This window comes from Kogia breviceps, chromosome 1 (assembly GCF_026419965.1).
Source record: "Kogia breviceps isolate mKogBre1 chromosome 1, mKogBre1 haplotype 1, whole genome shotgun sequence".
NCBI classification, from domain to species: domain Eukaryota; kingdom Metazoa; phylum Chordata; class Mammalia; order Artiodactyla; family Physeteridae; genus Kogia; species Kogia breviceps.
Genome location: NC_081310.1, coordinates 66,383,989 through 66,400,248, shown reverse-complemented (window position 1 = coordinate 66,400,248; position 16,260 = coordinate 66,383,989). Strand labels below are relative to the sequence as shown.

Below are 16,260 nucleotides of genomic sequence, written 5' to 3'. Positions count from 1 at the left end.
TGAGGATGTGGAGCGACAGATTGAACTCTCTGTTTTTACACTTAAAATTGGTGAATTTTATTATATGTAAATTATACCTCAATAAGCTGATTGAAAAAAAAAGAAGTCCTTAACCAGGCAAATTGGATACGAATGATACCCTGCCTAATGAAGAAGGGCCTTTCATAACACTGATCTAATTTTAATAAGCCTCATGCTATCACTTGAAAGATCAGTAATGAAGACATAACATCAACTGATTTAAAACCTTAGGTGTAAAGTCATCACTAGCAATATTAGATTCTCAAAAATATCTCAAGTGCTAAAAATAAAAATGTTTACATTAGATTACATTACTTTTCACACATTTATTTGCTTCTCTGAAACAAAAGCAATTAAATTAATTTGAATTAATAAATTTCAACCGTTGTGTGGGGTAGGGAAACCTATTCATTGGGAGAAGGAAGCTCTGGAACTTGTCACCTGAGTTAAAGAAAAGTATACTGTGCACCTAAGACATTCTGGTCCCTGTGCTGATGACCTGTCCACCAAAGAGGTGACAATCTACAGGAAGAAATGGAATTGCAAACACAATTACAATTCAATGTGATGAACAGTGATAAGAACATGTACAGGGCGCTGTGATACTGAAAAACACAATAATGAGTTCTGAGGATGTAGAGATGGAGTCATCAGGGAAGCCTTTAGAGGGTAAATGAAACCTGATGACAGAAGGTAAATATTCTCAAGGGACCCTGAGGGGGGTCTATGCCAAATGAAAGGGGTAAAAAGGGACACTGGAAAGAATGAAATCTTGCTATTTGTGACAACCTGGATGGACCTCTTGGGCATTGAGCTAAATGAAATAAGTCAGACAAAGACAAATATCGTATACTCTCTCTTATATGTGGAATCTAAAACAACAACAACTGGACAAACAAAAACAAGCTCAAAGATACAGATAACTGATTGGTTTTTGCCAGAGACTAAGTGAAGGTGGGGGTGGGAGAAATGGGTGAACTGCTGTTGCTGTTTTTGTTTAGTTTAAATCAATTTAATTTTTTAATGACTGAATGAGAAAAAGGGAAAAAGAAGGGACATTAGCTAAGGTAACTGTCATCCCATCTGGAACAACCTGGGAAATTAATTGCAACAATATGCACCTGCTTCAACCCTATGACTTCCCAGCAGGACTTTTCTTCTGTAATTCAATATTATTCTAAAAGTATTGCCATCTCTCAGGCAGTACTGGGTCACACACCCCCAGGCCAATCAAGCTGTGACTTTCAGTAGGTTGTCCTGGGGAAGGGAATCTGTTCAGAGGTGAATATCTAGAAAATATGGCAAACATAAGTAAAAAACAAACAAAAAACTCCCATGTAAATTCCTGAAAGTACAAAAACACACCTACCCTCCCTACTCAGAAACAAAAGAAAGGAAAAGCACCACAATAATACAGTTGAAAGGTGCCTCAGTCACTGCAGGCACAGGAAAATTGTATGCAAACATGTAATGGCCTCCATTCTGCACACCTGGAAGCAGATCGGAGCAGCCCCTTGGAGCCAATACCAAACCTACCAAAGAGCAGTCCTGGATATCCACCTGGCCTTGGCTACTAGCTCTAAGAGGGAAACAGGTAATACCAGCACAAACCCCAGACCAATAGTTCTTGAGGCTCTTTTCCTCTTGCCACACCAGTTGCATGTATAATTCTGTAATCAGGCACGAGTCCCCATGCTCCGAGCAATGTGGCACCCTCTCTCCTCTCATTGAGAATGACTGCCCTGATGCACAGGAATGCAATAGAAAACTGAATGCTGAACAAATAGTTAAGTGAGATAAAACCCTAACTAGAAAAACCCTAATACAAAACCCCAGCAAATATCCATACATCAGCCTCCTATATCTCACCTCCAATCTCCTAAATCGTCATATTCATCTTATTATTCCTCCATGTAGATCAGGAAGAATCAATTCATTTATTTGTGTTCAAATACAAATCTTGGTTATCCCATAAGGAACAGCCCCCATTGATGGGTAGTTACCACCAAAAGGTAGAGTCACAATGGGCCAGGCAGGCCTAGAATGGGCACAGCAGGGCAGTTGCCATCTTGTTTATACACCAAGGGAATGACCTCTAAGCAAGCAACAGCCATCAGATTAGTAATAAAAGAAATCTGTCAGGCACTCTGAGATGGCAAGTCACGCCATCTGGTGGAATCAACAGTGCATCTCTAGAAACTCAAAGCCAACCTGCAGAGAAAGGAGTAGAACTGAAACTTCTGGTGTGGTGGGAAAAATACTTTGGTACTCTTTAATTCTGGAAAAGAAAGGTCTCAGCTGATTTGCTCACATATTAACTTCATAAATTAACATGCACCTTGTTAATGACACTCAAATTAATTGATGTGGTATCCCTAAGCACAAATTTCAATTACAATTGAAATTTGTAATTACATTCTACAAATTTAGAGCTTACTACAGCTTCTCCCTAAGGACCCTTCAGTTCTGTGATTCCGTATCATCTACGGCTGAGGCACATTGGATTCTAATCAGATATGGCTGTGTTGATGAGCTCTCAGTAAAGGCTATATGGGAACTCACTTTAGGAAAAGTTATTAACTCGTTCAACAAATATCTGTGGACTATCTATAATGTGCCAACAACAGTCCTAGGCTGTGAATATAATTTTAAAAGGTAAAGATAGTGGGAAAAAAGGGTTGGAGGGTAGGGTGGGCAGAGGTCTCTTGGAGATGATGTTTGAGATCCAAACCGTCTTCTCATGATGAAATTTGTTTTTAAAAACCATTCCAGAACATATATCTAGATGAGCCTTTTTCAAAATTCTTTTGGGATTTCTGTCTGGTTTCTGCCTTCAAAGCCAATGTGTGAAGCCCATTAAGAAAAACAGGCTTACCTCAAAGCAGCATAATCCAGCTTTAGTACCACCTCTTTCTTTGACCCTAAACATCTTTGGGATATTTCTTAAAGTTAATCCAGTCTCAGTGTATATATTAACCTAGCATTATGGTGGAGAAATGTGCAATAAGTGTCTTCTTGATGGATAGTATCGCTAATGAACACATCTCTGGCAACTGTGCTGTTCTTTTGCTGTGAAAGTCCTCATCCCTCTTCTTCTAGGTAAAGATCTATGAAACAGTAGTGAAAATAAAATGTTCAGCAAACAAAGGCAGGAGGAAAGTGGAAGAAAAGGATAGTACTGAGACAAAGGGAGGGGTAATGGATTAAAGAACAAAATCTGAAAAATCACTCCAAAGCGTCTTCGCTTATAGTTCAGCTTTCTAGACCTATGTTCTCATTAGATCTCCAGGGTATCCTCTCCCTGGGTCAAGCAACCCACTTTCCATAAATCTAGTTTCCCCTATCTTTCCCTGGTGAAATTAAGGAGTCGGCCAATGGTAAAACAATAATGTGGCTCAAATAGTTACACAGTACTACCACCTCCACTGTGTTCTCCATTCCACGTGTAAAATTATTTCTAACTTCCCTGATGTCAAAACTGTCACTAATATGTATTAATTGAAAGCATTATCGGTCTTGTATGAATCCTCAAAGTGAGCAGGGTTAGATCTATTTATCCTATTTATTATACCTATTTTTGCAGAGCTTGATATCATGCTGCCTTTGTATTTTAAAGTTATAATTACCAATAAAAACTTAGCCTCAATGGAGCAAATCCAGGGAGAAAAAGACTGGTTTTTTGTATTGACCAAAGCATTCAATTAAGTCCATAAGAATCCTAAGAAACAATGTAGGTATATTCCAAATAGCCAACATTCGTGTCATAATCAGTTGAATGAAGAAATATCAAAACCTCTTCATGCACATAAAAAGAAATTCTCTTAGCTCAGAGGTATGCTGAGCAACTTACTTATTCTTTAGAATGTACCAGGATGTCTTTATATCTCTACATTACTTTTATAAATAACATGAGATAAAAATGAATATTTCCATTTTTATTTTTAAAAGGTACATAAAGGAGGGTCCAAAGGAAGTCTCCAAATGAGACCAACAAACTCCCAAATCTGTGTGTAACTATTAAAATTTCTAAGGTCAGCAATTAAATATTTGCTTTTAACTTTCTATTAAAGTAGAACAAAAAAGAAACACAGCACAACTTCTACAGGGATATCAGGATAGTCATAACAATAAATCTGGCTTGGTGTAAACATGACTATTATTATATTTTCTCCCCTTCCTGGGGAGACATAGCCAAAAATGCTTAAATTAACCCCAAGATGTTAATAGAAGTATAACCTGGGCCATCAATCCAATCTGTACTAAACATTGATTTATCTGCAACTAAATGTTAATTTCTTTCCTTCTAGTTCAGAAATACACCTCTACTAATTTTTCATTAGCTTGGAAGATCCAAATGCCTAAATTAAGAATACTATTATGCCTTAGTCCATGAACAGGCTTGCTATAGCCCAAATGTCTTTTTTTCAGGATAAGAAGTTTGTTTTTTCTGATGTTACCATCACATTTATTCAATATCATGAGATAACATTATGACTTACAAATACCATGGCTATCATTAATAATAAAGCACAAAATAAAGAAACCGAATTCCCTGATACTTAGTAGAAACACTATGCTAATTCCAGAATATGAATTTATTGCTTCTGTGAATATTATTTACTGTTTTTTTTAAAAAAATAACTTTATTTCTTTGTTTTTATTTTTGGCTGTATTGGGTCTTCATTGCGGTGCACGGGCTTCTCATTGCGGTGGCTTCTCTCATTGTGGAGCACGGGCTCTAGGCATGAGGGCCTCAGTAGTTGTGGCACACGGGCTCAGTTGCTCCATGGCATGCGGGATCTTCCCGGCCCAGGGCTTGAACTCATGTCCCCTGCACTGGCAGGCAGATTCTTAACCACTGCGCCACTAGGGAAGCCCCCAATTTTACTGTTTTCTTTGCAGAAGAAATACATAGCTGGGGCCAATTTTAGAATCAAACCCCCATTCTCTAAGAAGGGCATGTCATACGCTAAGAACTAAATTCTTTTATCTAATACCAAAATGTGGTTTACAATTATATTTATCCCCTTACCATTCCTTCCGCTTCAGTTAGCTGTGGTGTAATTTTCATGTCATATAACCTTTTTAAACCACATAAATTTGTGCAGCACCTTTAAAGTTTATAGTGCTTCTGCAAAAACACCTGATTTAATTCTGGAAATCCTGCTCAGTAATACTGAAAATAAAGTAACATACAATATAAAATTGAACCAAAATATCTTGTAACATTTAAAAATTGCAAATATATTTATTACAATTTACAGATTAGCTTAACAGTTATATACACAAATATACTTTTAGCTATAAAGTCCCAACAAACTGATTACATTTAAATCATTGGATCTGTAGAAGCCAATTTAGATGTCTTCTAGTCCCCTAACTTCACCTTCCTTAAATTATAAAAAAATAAAATCTGATAGCTTTGATTTCAAGTTAAAGATGACGAGATGGTGTTATCACATTTGAACACTCAGAAAAGGAAATTTTACTTGTCTGTACAAAGCCTTTCATATGCTACATTGATACTTAAAGCACCATCACAAAACTTTTAGGTGTGTAAAATGTTCAGTTAAAACTTACAAAGATCTTAAGACTGAAGGTTTAACTTTGTTCTAACAACTAGAATCGGAATGAAACTGGTAAGAATTCTGTTTCTTCCCTTGTCCAACTTTAAAATGGTCCCTTTTGTCCTTATCACCACCTGATCACTTCTTTTAAAGGAGGGTAGTAAATGGGGGAACTCTTCACCAAGCTTTTACATATTTGGTAGTGAGGTTGGAATCTCAAGGGAACAATTCTCCAAAATCCAGTAAATGTAAAGATATCTCATCATTTTCATATATGCAGAGGTGCAAGATTTCAGAAACACAAAACACAACCTAAGTCTCTGAAAACAGTATACTTCAGTCTGGTTTTAAAAGAATGCCTAGACATTTTCAAAGTTTTCTTTTTAAGGCAAGTGACACCTTCTTTCCAACTGATACAGCTGGTGTTTGAAACTTAGCTTATTTCCATGTTGTTATACCAGACTCTATAAATGCATTCCCTGTGATTACCTAAAATGCAGGGGCACAAACCACATTGAAGAAGGGCTCTGCAAAAATTTGACTTTTACTTGTACTCTCAGTGTGTTTACGTACGAATATATATATACACATATATATACATATTAACACTAGAGGCAGTTCTTAGAGCAAACCAAACAAATAAAATAATGACCAGGTAGATTATAAACTGAGGTAGTAACCCTGCAAGCACTTCTGATGAAAAATTTGTCCCCACTCTGAAACAAGTTCAAAATTAAGAGGTCATCTATTCTATTCATGTTTTCCATTACCTGTGATAGGAAGCACATGAAACAAAAATAGACCATTAAGGAGTTGGTTAACATTCCCTCAACCTAACAAATGCACACCATGTAGAACTAGCTAAATAAACCAAACACAATCAGTCACTGCAAAAACTTTGATTCAAAAGTAAACTCTGGTCAAGGTAAATCTGGAAAATCTCATTTCTTTTTAGTTTTTTGTGGGTTTTTTGCTTGTGGTTTGCTTTGGAAAATGAACATTGTCACTTTTGTTTATTAAAGATATTGGCTTTTTTCAAGTGGAAAAAAAAACAAAAGTAAACTTTGGGCTGAAGATATTAAGACTTTCTATTCGTTAAATCTATAGTTCTTTCCTGAAACTATAGGCCTTGCCATTACTTCTCTATTAAAAAAGGAGAACACAATAAAGTTGGATATTGACTGAAGTCTACATTTTACATTTCAAACTGGAAAATTAAGAACTGCCCATTTCCAAGTTCATGATGCCATCCTGACAGGTTTTAAAAGTGACGGTGCTGAGGCATATTAATAACACTGGTTTTCTTTTGAGAGCATATACAACAAGACCAAATTGCTCTGAGATGTCTCCTATCTTCATCCTAGGAAAATTCTAAGCTTTTAAATTTAAAAGCAACTATGATGCAATTATTACTTCTGGAGTCTCTTACAACAATTTTTACCTATTGAAGACACAAAGAACCACCCAAGTGGGAACTATAATAACATATACAGAACCTTCTTCAAAAAAGAGTTTGCAGAGAAATTAAGTATATCAGATGTTAAAATTTGGCAGAAATATGCAGCTTTCCCAATGTAACAGAAAGTACTGCACATATAGATTTTATGGCAGTCCTTGGAAATATCCTAGATAGAGCTTAATCTAGAAATAAAAACCCACCACACATTTTCAACCAGTCATTTTTAGAAAGAAAGAAAAAGAAACACGATGACACAAGATAATGTACCTTAAGTTGGTAGTATATACAAGATTATTTTCTTAGCCTTGAAGTAGAAGGGTTAAACTACTAAAATAAAAAAATATAGAGAAAACATAACAGCCCATTAATTTCAGAATGTTCGGAGGGAAAAAAGAGCCCAAAGTTTTTAGACAGGTACACGTAATTTAAATTAGAATGAAAAATGGGCTTCAAACCCTATAAATACTGTTTCCCAAGAAAATAAGTTTTCAAAGTGCAAAATTACACCTTAAGAGGTCCCCTTTTCACTTCAGCAAGCAAACAACATTCAAAAACAAATCTAACTAAACAAAAAAGGAGGATTAGAAATCACACCATCTCATCCTTCATTTTCAGGGCTTGGCTCCAAACCTGTATATTTCTGAGTGGGATATGTTGCAAAAAAATATATATTAAACTAGGTCACTGGATCCAAGTTGCACATCCTCTAAGAAAAAAGTCAAAGGACAGCTGCCAATTTTTGTTTTTAAAAGAAACCTCTCAAGTAAGAGGTAGTGTTTGCTAAGGCCAGAGGCTGTCACATCATCTTAACATTGCTCAAACACATTAAGTCCTTTGAAGCACATTTCCTGGAGTCTATTAAACATTTTTTCTCTGTGCTCAAATGTCAAGCAGTATCCAATAGCGTCTTCTGTTTCTTGAATTCGTTTCTGGAACCTGCATCCATCCCGTGCAAATTCTTCCCATGGTCCTTTTCGATCCTCATCACCACTTATATAATACTCAGTAACTTCTTCAAGGAAGGTTACCTATAAAGATATAGACTAATTTTAATCTCAAATATAACAGAAGCAAAAGGAAGGAATGAAGGGAGGGAGGGAGGAAAGAAGGAAGGGTTCTAACTGACTAGACGGCACCTGAATAAAACAGTGGGCAAATGGCCCACTCTCTCTCTCTCACACACAACACACACACACACACACACACACACACACACACAGTCCCATCCCCCCACTCTCTCTCTCTCTCACACACAACACACACACACACACACACACACACACACACACACACACACACTGAGTCCCATCCCCCATCCATTATCCGGTGAACCCCAGACTACCCCCTCCTGGTTTTGGTGTTAAAAATGAATCCAAATGGATAAGTGAAATTCTCCAGATGTTATTAATCTTTACTTTTTTTAATCTTTAGAGAAATCAATTCTGTGATACTCTTACAAATGACAAATGTTTCCAAACAAAACATTTCAGAAATATATTCCTGGAGTCAATGCTTTTATTACAACACAAAAGCTTTAACAAGATCTCACTTATTTCTATTCTTCCTTTTTCCAAAAACATATTTCACTTTTCAGTGCTTTCCAATTCTTGAATCATAAATATGTAGTATTATTCTTATATTATTACTTTTGTAATAAGAATACATAAGAGTTACTTAGTAAACAAACTGCAGAAAAATTAACACATCTTTAAAGTTATGTTACTATAAGAGAGACTGTACGGCTTCCCTGGTGGCGCAGTGGTTGAGAGTCGGCCTGCCGATACAGGGAACAAGAGTTCGTGCCCAGGTCCGGGAAGATCCCACATGCCGCGGAGTGGCCGGGCCTGTGAGCCGTGGCCGCTGGGCCTACGCGTCCGGAGCCTGTGCTCCGCAACGGGAGAGGCCCGCGTACCGCAAAAAAAAAAAAAAAAAAAAAGAGAGACTGTAGTTAAGATAAAAACCCTCTTTGTATTCCTCCTCAATATGCTATCACTACATATACATGAAATTGAGAATATTACAATATACATGATCACATAGAGTGACAGTCCCTTTTAATCCCTACTTAATTTCTAATATAGAAGTTTCTTTTTAAGATATCAAACACCAAAACTAAAAACTTGTTTTAAAATATGTTCAATAGTTACATCTGCTAATCCCAGTGTGACCTACTACTTTCATTCCCTTTACATCAGGCCAAGGAATGCCCCCGAGGACAATTAGTAGGTATGTAATACCTTAAAAGATATTGCATTCTAGTGTTACTCATTCATTGTGTCACCAAGATAAATAACAACAACAAACATTTATATAATGTTTATCATATGCCAGGCTCTTTTCAAAGTACTTAGCAATTTTTATCTCACTTAATCATCATATCAACCCTATAGGGTATGTATTACTATCATCTCCATTGTACAGATAAGGAAATCAAGGTAGGTAGGTTAACTGACCTGTTCAAATCACACAGCTTCTATGGGTGCAATACGGATTCAAACCCTGAGTCTGGCTCCACAATCTGCACAATGTTATGCCATGATACAAAACATTTTAAACTCCCAGATCTGAAAGCCTCATTCTAAGAAGTAGGCACTATCCATTATTCCCATATACCTAAAGAATGGCATGTAGTCAAAGGCTATAAATAATTTACCATACCTCAGACATAATCTTTTATAAATGTTGCTTCTAGTTCACAGTCATAGTTGAGACACATCTACTTGACTCATCTCAGTCTTATTCAATGAGCAAGCTAAAATGAGGCATGAGATTGGCCTGAGGTCCCTGAACAAGAAACAGCTACCATTTTAAAGGCAAGGCAACTATGAGTTTTAACTACTCACCTCATTTAAACCGTGCAATAATTCATACAATAGTTATTACTACTTCCATAAGATAAATAAGTGAATCAAAGCCAAGAGAGGTCAAGTTACTTCCTAGCTCTGGCTGCCTTCCCAAATCTCTTGGTCCTAACTACTGAGGAGTGGGGAACAAAGGTCTCCAGGTGCCAAGCGCTCGTTCCATTGCCCCACTTCGCTTCTTATCTATTCACTAAATAGGTCATTTTGTCAGGGACCCTTCAAAAATACAGAGGAAAACTCTTTGATGACAGCATTTACAAAAGTGTAAACTGAAATTTAATTTTTAATATGCCTTATTCTGCTTCTACGGCTAAGACATAAGATTACCACCATTTAGGGACATTTTCTACCCCTGGAAGAGTTTCAAAGTATTAAGCTGGTCATTTGGAGCCAGTGGATGGTTCTTTCCACTTGAAACTTTGATGATGCAGAATCTGAGGTCAATAATAATTTACCTACACCTTTCTCTTTCCAAATATAAGTAGAGTTAACTGAAGAAACTTTCCGTTCACAATAAAAGATACCCTGTGTGTTTGGGGACAGCACTCTCCAATTAATAACTTCAGCTGAATAAACAATAGAGAAAAAAAAAAAGCAATTCAAAAGACTCCCAAAATAAGGTTAACTTGACAATGTGTTGAAAGAGTAAAATAAAATGCTCCATGAAGTTTTAAGACTAGCCTGGGAATAGGAAGCAACTACTCAAGAAAACCATGTAAGTGACCATCATTGTTACAAATGATTATTAACCTGTAGCTGGCCAATAATAACTAGTACTGCTTTCTCAAGAAAAGGCAACACTATTTTCTGTATTGTTTTTGACTCAATCAAAATCCGAAATGTCCAAAAGTTTTTAATACTGAAATTAGTATTTTCTTTCATGGCAAACAACCAAATATGACTTGCTACTTGGTACCATCATCCCTTTGGGTTCTAACGGACAGGAATGAAGACACTGTTAATCATGTAACTACAACACTAAGTGTCTGCAAACACCACATTTATTACCATTTAAAACTCTATGGCTATAATAGAACCTTCTCAATCTCCAGAATTAAATCGTGTACACACAAGGTTTAATTTTTCTGTTTCTTAAAAAAAAAGTGAAAAGTTGAAGCTTGGAGAAAAACAGCCCAGAGCTGCCAATCCAAAAAACAGCACCTTGGAGCTAACATCTATACAATGGCACCTCCAATTCAGACAGGAACAACACTCTAATGAGAGAAGTGGGGGGTGGGGGGGAGGCTCATTTCTCAATCCAAGTTTATGAGCTTGCAGTCCTTCCTCAAAAATATGCACTATTATGCCTCCAGGAAAGTCATGCTGATATCCTTAACCACATCAGAACAGGCAATACAAATTATCAGGCATGTTAAAAGAAAGAAACAAACCTTTTTTCTCTGGATATGTGTGTGTCTTTCTCCAGAAAGAACCCCACCCTGTACCAAGTCTGGACATTCACTTCCTCGGCTCCCTGACGGTTGCACCTTACAGGAAAGTAAGGTGTGACACTCAGAAATGGCCACAATAGATTCAGACGGCCTCTCTGAGTCTCGACAGCCTTTCCAATTTTTCCCTGATGTTTGAAAAGGAGCCTTAAAGTTTAGAAGGTTGTAGGGGTCATCGGAATTAAAGAAAGAGTTCCACAGTTTGAGACTCTCTGCTTCATCTGCACTAGATTCCCAGTCATCTTCTTCTCCAGAATTATGGTCAGGAGACTCAGGAAGGCTTGCAGTCCGGGGAGGATTTTCTAGATTAGACCTGTCAGACAAATCCGTCTCTGAGTCAGAAGGGTCTCTGGGAAGATTTTTGGCAGCAGTCTGAATTGTTGCTGTGAAGTTTTGGGGATTATAAGGATCGACACTATAGAAAGAGTTCCAGAGGTGGAGCCCTTCTGAGTCTTGTTCAAGGTCTGATTCTGAGAGTGAGCTATCGCTATCAAAACCATCATCCTCAGCGTCGTCATCCCAATCCTCACCTTCTGAATCAGAACTTGTTTCCAGGTCACTGGCTGCACCTCCCAAAATGTAATCTATCAATTTGTTGCTACAGGCTGGTCTGGCAGAAATGGGAAGGTCATCGTCTATGTCTGAGGAGTCAACTACACTTACTTGGTCCTCTCCAGGCTCCTGCTCTGTAGGAACCTCACAAGATAGACAGCCTTCCGAGGGGCCCTGTCTTTCCAAAGCAGGGGGAACCTCTTTAGTCAACAATTCTCTTTTCTCCTCAGTGGGTTCCTGAGCGGTGCCGGGAACGGTTCCAGCAGCGGGAACACACTGTGTTGCACTATCTCTGCGGTGCTTCAGATCCATCCGGAGCAGGCTGTGCTCCTCCTCCAGGCTGTGGTAGCCATGATCTTGGTCAGGGGTGGGTAACGCTTGGCCCTTGCTGGCCTGCTTAAGGAATTCCAGCCGCTTCATGCGAAGATGGTGGATTTCGGGCAGCCCTTCTCTGGAGAGAGGCGCACATCCCTGCAACGAGGCGCAAGCCATCTCAGCGCTGAGCGGCTGGGGATGAGACGGGACCTCATCCAGGCAGCCGCTCTCTGGGCTCAGCGCCTGGAAATCGACCAGCTCGCCACTTCCAACGCTGCTCTGATAGCTCAGCTCTACCCGGGGCAGGCAGTCCATATAGGAGGGGCTCAGCAAATAGGAGACGACGTTGCCATTGCTTAAGCTCTGAACGTTGAGAGGCCCGGAGGGCGAAGGGCCAAGTTCTCGGCCGGAGAACAGACTGGCTTGGAGCTCCACTCCCCACAGCTGCTGACCTAGGAGAAAAGCATGGGCTGCGGAGTCCAAAGTTCCTCCCTTGGCTTTAAGTTCCAATTCTAGATCTGGGGACGAGCACTGCCAGTGGATGCCCTCCTCTAGCCAATCGAGGGGAACGGCGGCCGCGTCAGCCGAGGGGTCGAGCCGCAGCGAACTCAGAGACTTCGGCGCCGTGGGGGCGCCGGGTTCCTCCCGGGCCCTCAGGGCTCTCAGCACGCTGTAGCCTCCAGCAAAATCTAGCCATCTGGTCGGAATCATTCCACCGAAAAGCTGGCTCCAGATCAGCAGCTTGTGAAGCAAGCCGGGGAGCGGCGCGAAGAGTTGGGAAAGCAGCTGCATCCACGAGCTGCGCCGAGCCTCAGGCGGGGGACAAGCAGACAGTTTGAGATCCCCGGAGTGTTCCGGGGCAGGAGGTGCGGGGAACTTGGAAGTGCCTGGTCGCGAGCGCCGAGAGAAGAAGAAGGGCAGCCACAACCGGGAGTCCGCCCGCGGGGCGGCCCGTTCCCGCGATCCGTCTGCTGCCGGCTCCATCTCCGTGTTCTCGACAGTCTCTCAGGGAGGAACGCGGAGCTCAGCGGCGGGCGGCCGGGAGGAACTCCAAAAGGCCTACAGAGTCTCAGCCTTGCCCAGCGGCGGAGTTGATGCCCCTGGCCGATCCCCGGGCCAATAGAAGAGCCACAGAGGAGAGCGGCTTCGGCCGCGGGCGGCAGACCACAGTCCGGAACGGCGGGCACAGGACGCGGCGGCCGAGGCGACATCCATCCTGGCGGAAAGGAGATGCCCTAGTCCTCTCCAGCCCTCTCCAACATAGAAAGGAGCCCTTCCGCTGCGGCGGCGACTTGCCAGGCGAGACAGATCGTGGAAAAGCCCCTGAGCTAAGCGACCCCGGAAGGGCTGGGCCGGCGGACGGGTGGAAGCGAAGCTCAAAATGGCTGCAGGGCCAGCGCCGAGGCAGGACGCCTCCTGGCAAGCGCACGAGACGAAGGGTGGCGGACGGCTACGCCACCAGCTCAGGGCCGCAGAACGTCACTCGCAGGATCAGGCGGGCGGGCCTTTCTGCACTCTTCCTTGTGGCCGCTGATTGGCCTCGTTCAGGTCCTTGTCGGCTTCCTTACTCTCGGTAGACGCAGCTCGCGCGAGGGAGATTGCATCAGCCGAGCCCAGGCTCTACGCGTGCGCACTTGCTGCTCGGCGGTCGCCTAGGAAACCGCCCAGGTCCAGCCCCCATTCAGCCCCCGTCCAGCCCCTCCTCCCCGCCCTTTGGGCCAAAGGGAGCGGCTTAAAGAGGTGGAGAATTCCCTGGAAGCCTTTTAATGGCCTAATACACACCCAAGTGTATACAGATATCTTAGACTTGCATATATCTATGCAACACTGGGGTTCCAGTGTTGTTGAGTGCTAAGCAGATCATCAACCTAAGATCTTAGTATAATAAAAGTTGGGAAATGCTGTGTAGATACATATCTGGTGTTAACATTAGTAATGTGGAGTGATTAATAAGTCTTAAGTGAAAAATGAATCATTATGTATTCCTGCCCCCTAGGTTTTAGGGTTTCTAACCAACGGTTTAGCTCTACCTAGGATCTAGCTTTGAGGTCTTTCAGCATCCAACCCACATATGTCTCATAAAAAAGTGAACTCATGTTTCTCAGGTGGTGTCCCTGTTAGACAGTTCCCTTGGTGGGTCAAACTGAAGTCACAGAGGAGGAAAGAAATGGAGCCCCCAGAACTGTTTACTCTCTTTTATACTTCCCATTCAAGTCATATTCAAGTCATATTTGTATCCTGAGCTCACAGAACCACAGGATACAACACCCAAAGAAGGAAGCACAGACCATTATCCTTTGAAAAAATTATGTCTCATAATCTTTGTTGCTACATTTGATTCTCTCTTGTGAGTTTGGTCTTAGTCCATTTCTTTATTTCTGCTAAAAATTTTTAATCAACACCTCTGAAGTCAAGTATCTGTTACCAAGGGAGTGTAGCAGTTTTGAGCACTGGGGACAGCAGTAAGATCTTTTAGGAGCCAGGAGGAAGCCAGCTGCTCCTCTTTGTTGGGACTGTTCAGAGAACAGCCACTTCTTTCTAGGAAACTAAGAGGTCCTCGATTTCTGTGGTTTACCCCTTTTTATCTTATTATCCATATCTCTGGAAATATCTCATTTACAATCTTAAGAACTTCAGAACTTCAGAAAAAATGTATTAATAATAGGAGTCAGTTTAATAATAGACCAAGAGATCCAAGTATGCAAATTAAATACTCAAAGCTTCAGTGGGTTGTTGAGTGAACTAAATTCCTAATATCGTGCCTACCCTAGATAGAGTAGGGGCACAAACATCAGCTAATATTTGTTATGTAGCAGCTAACAATTGTTTCACATCACCTGCAGAATAAAGGCTCTGTACAGTCTGTCCTTCCACTATACTTTTCCAGCCTTCTCTTCAGTAACTTCCCTTCATGCAGGTTACACTCTAGGAACACTGGGCTTGTTTCATGCCACTATTCACGCTGTTCCTCAGCCAAGAAAGCCATCACCTCCTCTGTTATACACCTACTCATGCTTCAAGGTCCAACTCAAATGGCAACACCTTCTTGAAGTCTTTGCTGACCTTCCCAAAATTATATTGTTATACTCTATTAGACCACCACACTATATATCCCTGTAAATGTTCTTCTCTCTTGCTGCTCAGCTCCTTGAGGGCTGTATGCCAGTAGTTCCCAAAGTATGGTCTGGGCACCCTTGGGGATCCATTTTAAGAACCTTTCAGAGGATCCTCAAGGTCAGAAATATTTTCATGATAATACTAAGCTGTTATTGTCCTTTTTTTAAAAAAATTAATTTATTTGCTTTTATTTTTGGTGGTGTTGGATCTTTGTTGCGGTGCATGGCTTCTTATTGTGGTAGCTTCTCTTGTGACGGAGCACGGGCTCTAGGCACGCGGGCTCAGTAGTTGTGGATCACGGGCTCTAGAGCGCAGGCTCCGTAGCTGTGGAGCACGGGCTTAGTTGCTCCACGGCATGTGGGATCTTCCAGGACCAGGGCTGGAACCCATGTCCCCTGCATTGGCAGGCGGATTCTTAACCACTGCGCCATCAGGGAAGCCCTATTTTCCTTTTTAACTCTCATTTTCTTATGAGTATATAGTGGACATGTACCTTCTAGAGGACACATGAAATGGGATCTGGCAACAGACTGAATGCAAAAGGAGATATGAGATCCTAGATGTCTTTTATAAAGCCAGATATTACAGACATTTGGGAAAAAATGTAAAACAATGCCACTCTTCTTGCTAGACTTTTTTGTTTTGAAAAAAATATTTTTTCATTAAGAGTGTTATTTATGTTAACATGTAATGGGTTTATTATTTTTAAATTAATAAATATTTTTTAAATTCCTCAGGTTTGAGTTCTAAAACAATAATTATCTATAGATATAATTTACATAAGCAAAAGTTCTTTGGGGTCCTCAACAATTCTTAAGAGTGTAAAAAGGAAGGGGTCCTGAGACCAAAAAGTTTAGGAACCACTGACCTAGCATGTTGACTGGCACATAATAGGTGCCAGTTTGTTGAATGAATGGAAG

General features: G+C 40.7%; 1 protein-coding gene across 2 annotated transcripts; it reads right to left on the bottom strand.

Moving 5' to 3' along the window:
• Positions 1-5,241: 5,241 nt before the first annotated feature.
• Positions 5,242-15,522, bottom strand: PPP1R15B (protein phosphatase 1 regulatory subunit 15B). Of its 2 annotated transcripts, none has more exons than XM_059044915.2 (2): positions 11,300-15,522; positions 5,242-8,075 (listed from the first exon to the last, which is right to left on the bottom strand). In XM_059044915.2, exons 1-2 carry the CDS (start codon positions 13,205-13,207, stop codon positions 7,854-7,856), a joined length of 2,130 nt encoding a protein of 709 aa, XP_058900898.1. In that variant the 5' UTR covers positions 13,208-15,522; the 3' UTR covers positions 5,242-7,853. The 2 variants fall into 2 exon arrangements, with proteins under 2 accessions (XP_058900898.1, XP_066889535.1); XM_067033434.1 differs by lacking the exon at positions 5,242-8,075 and adding an exon at positions 8,545-8,928.
• Positions 15,523-16,260: the final 738 nt, after the last annotated feature.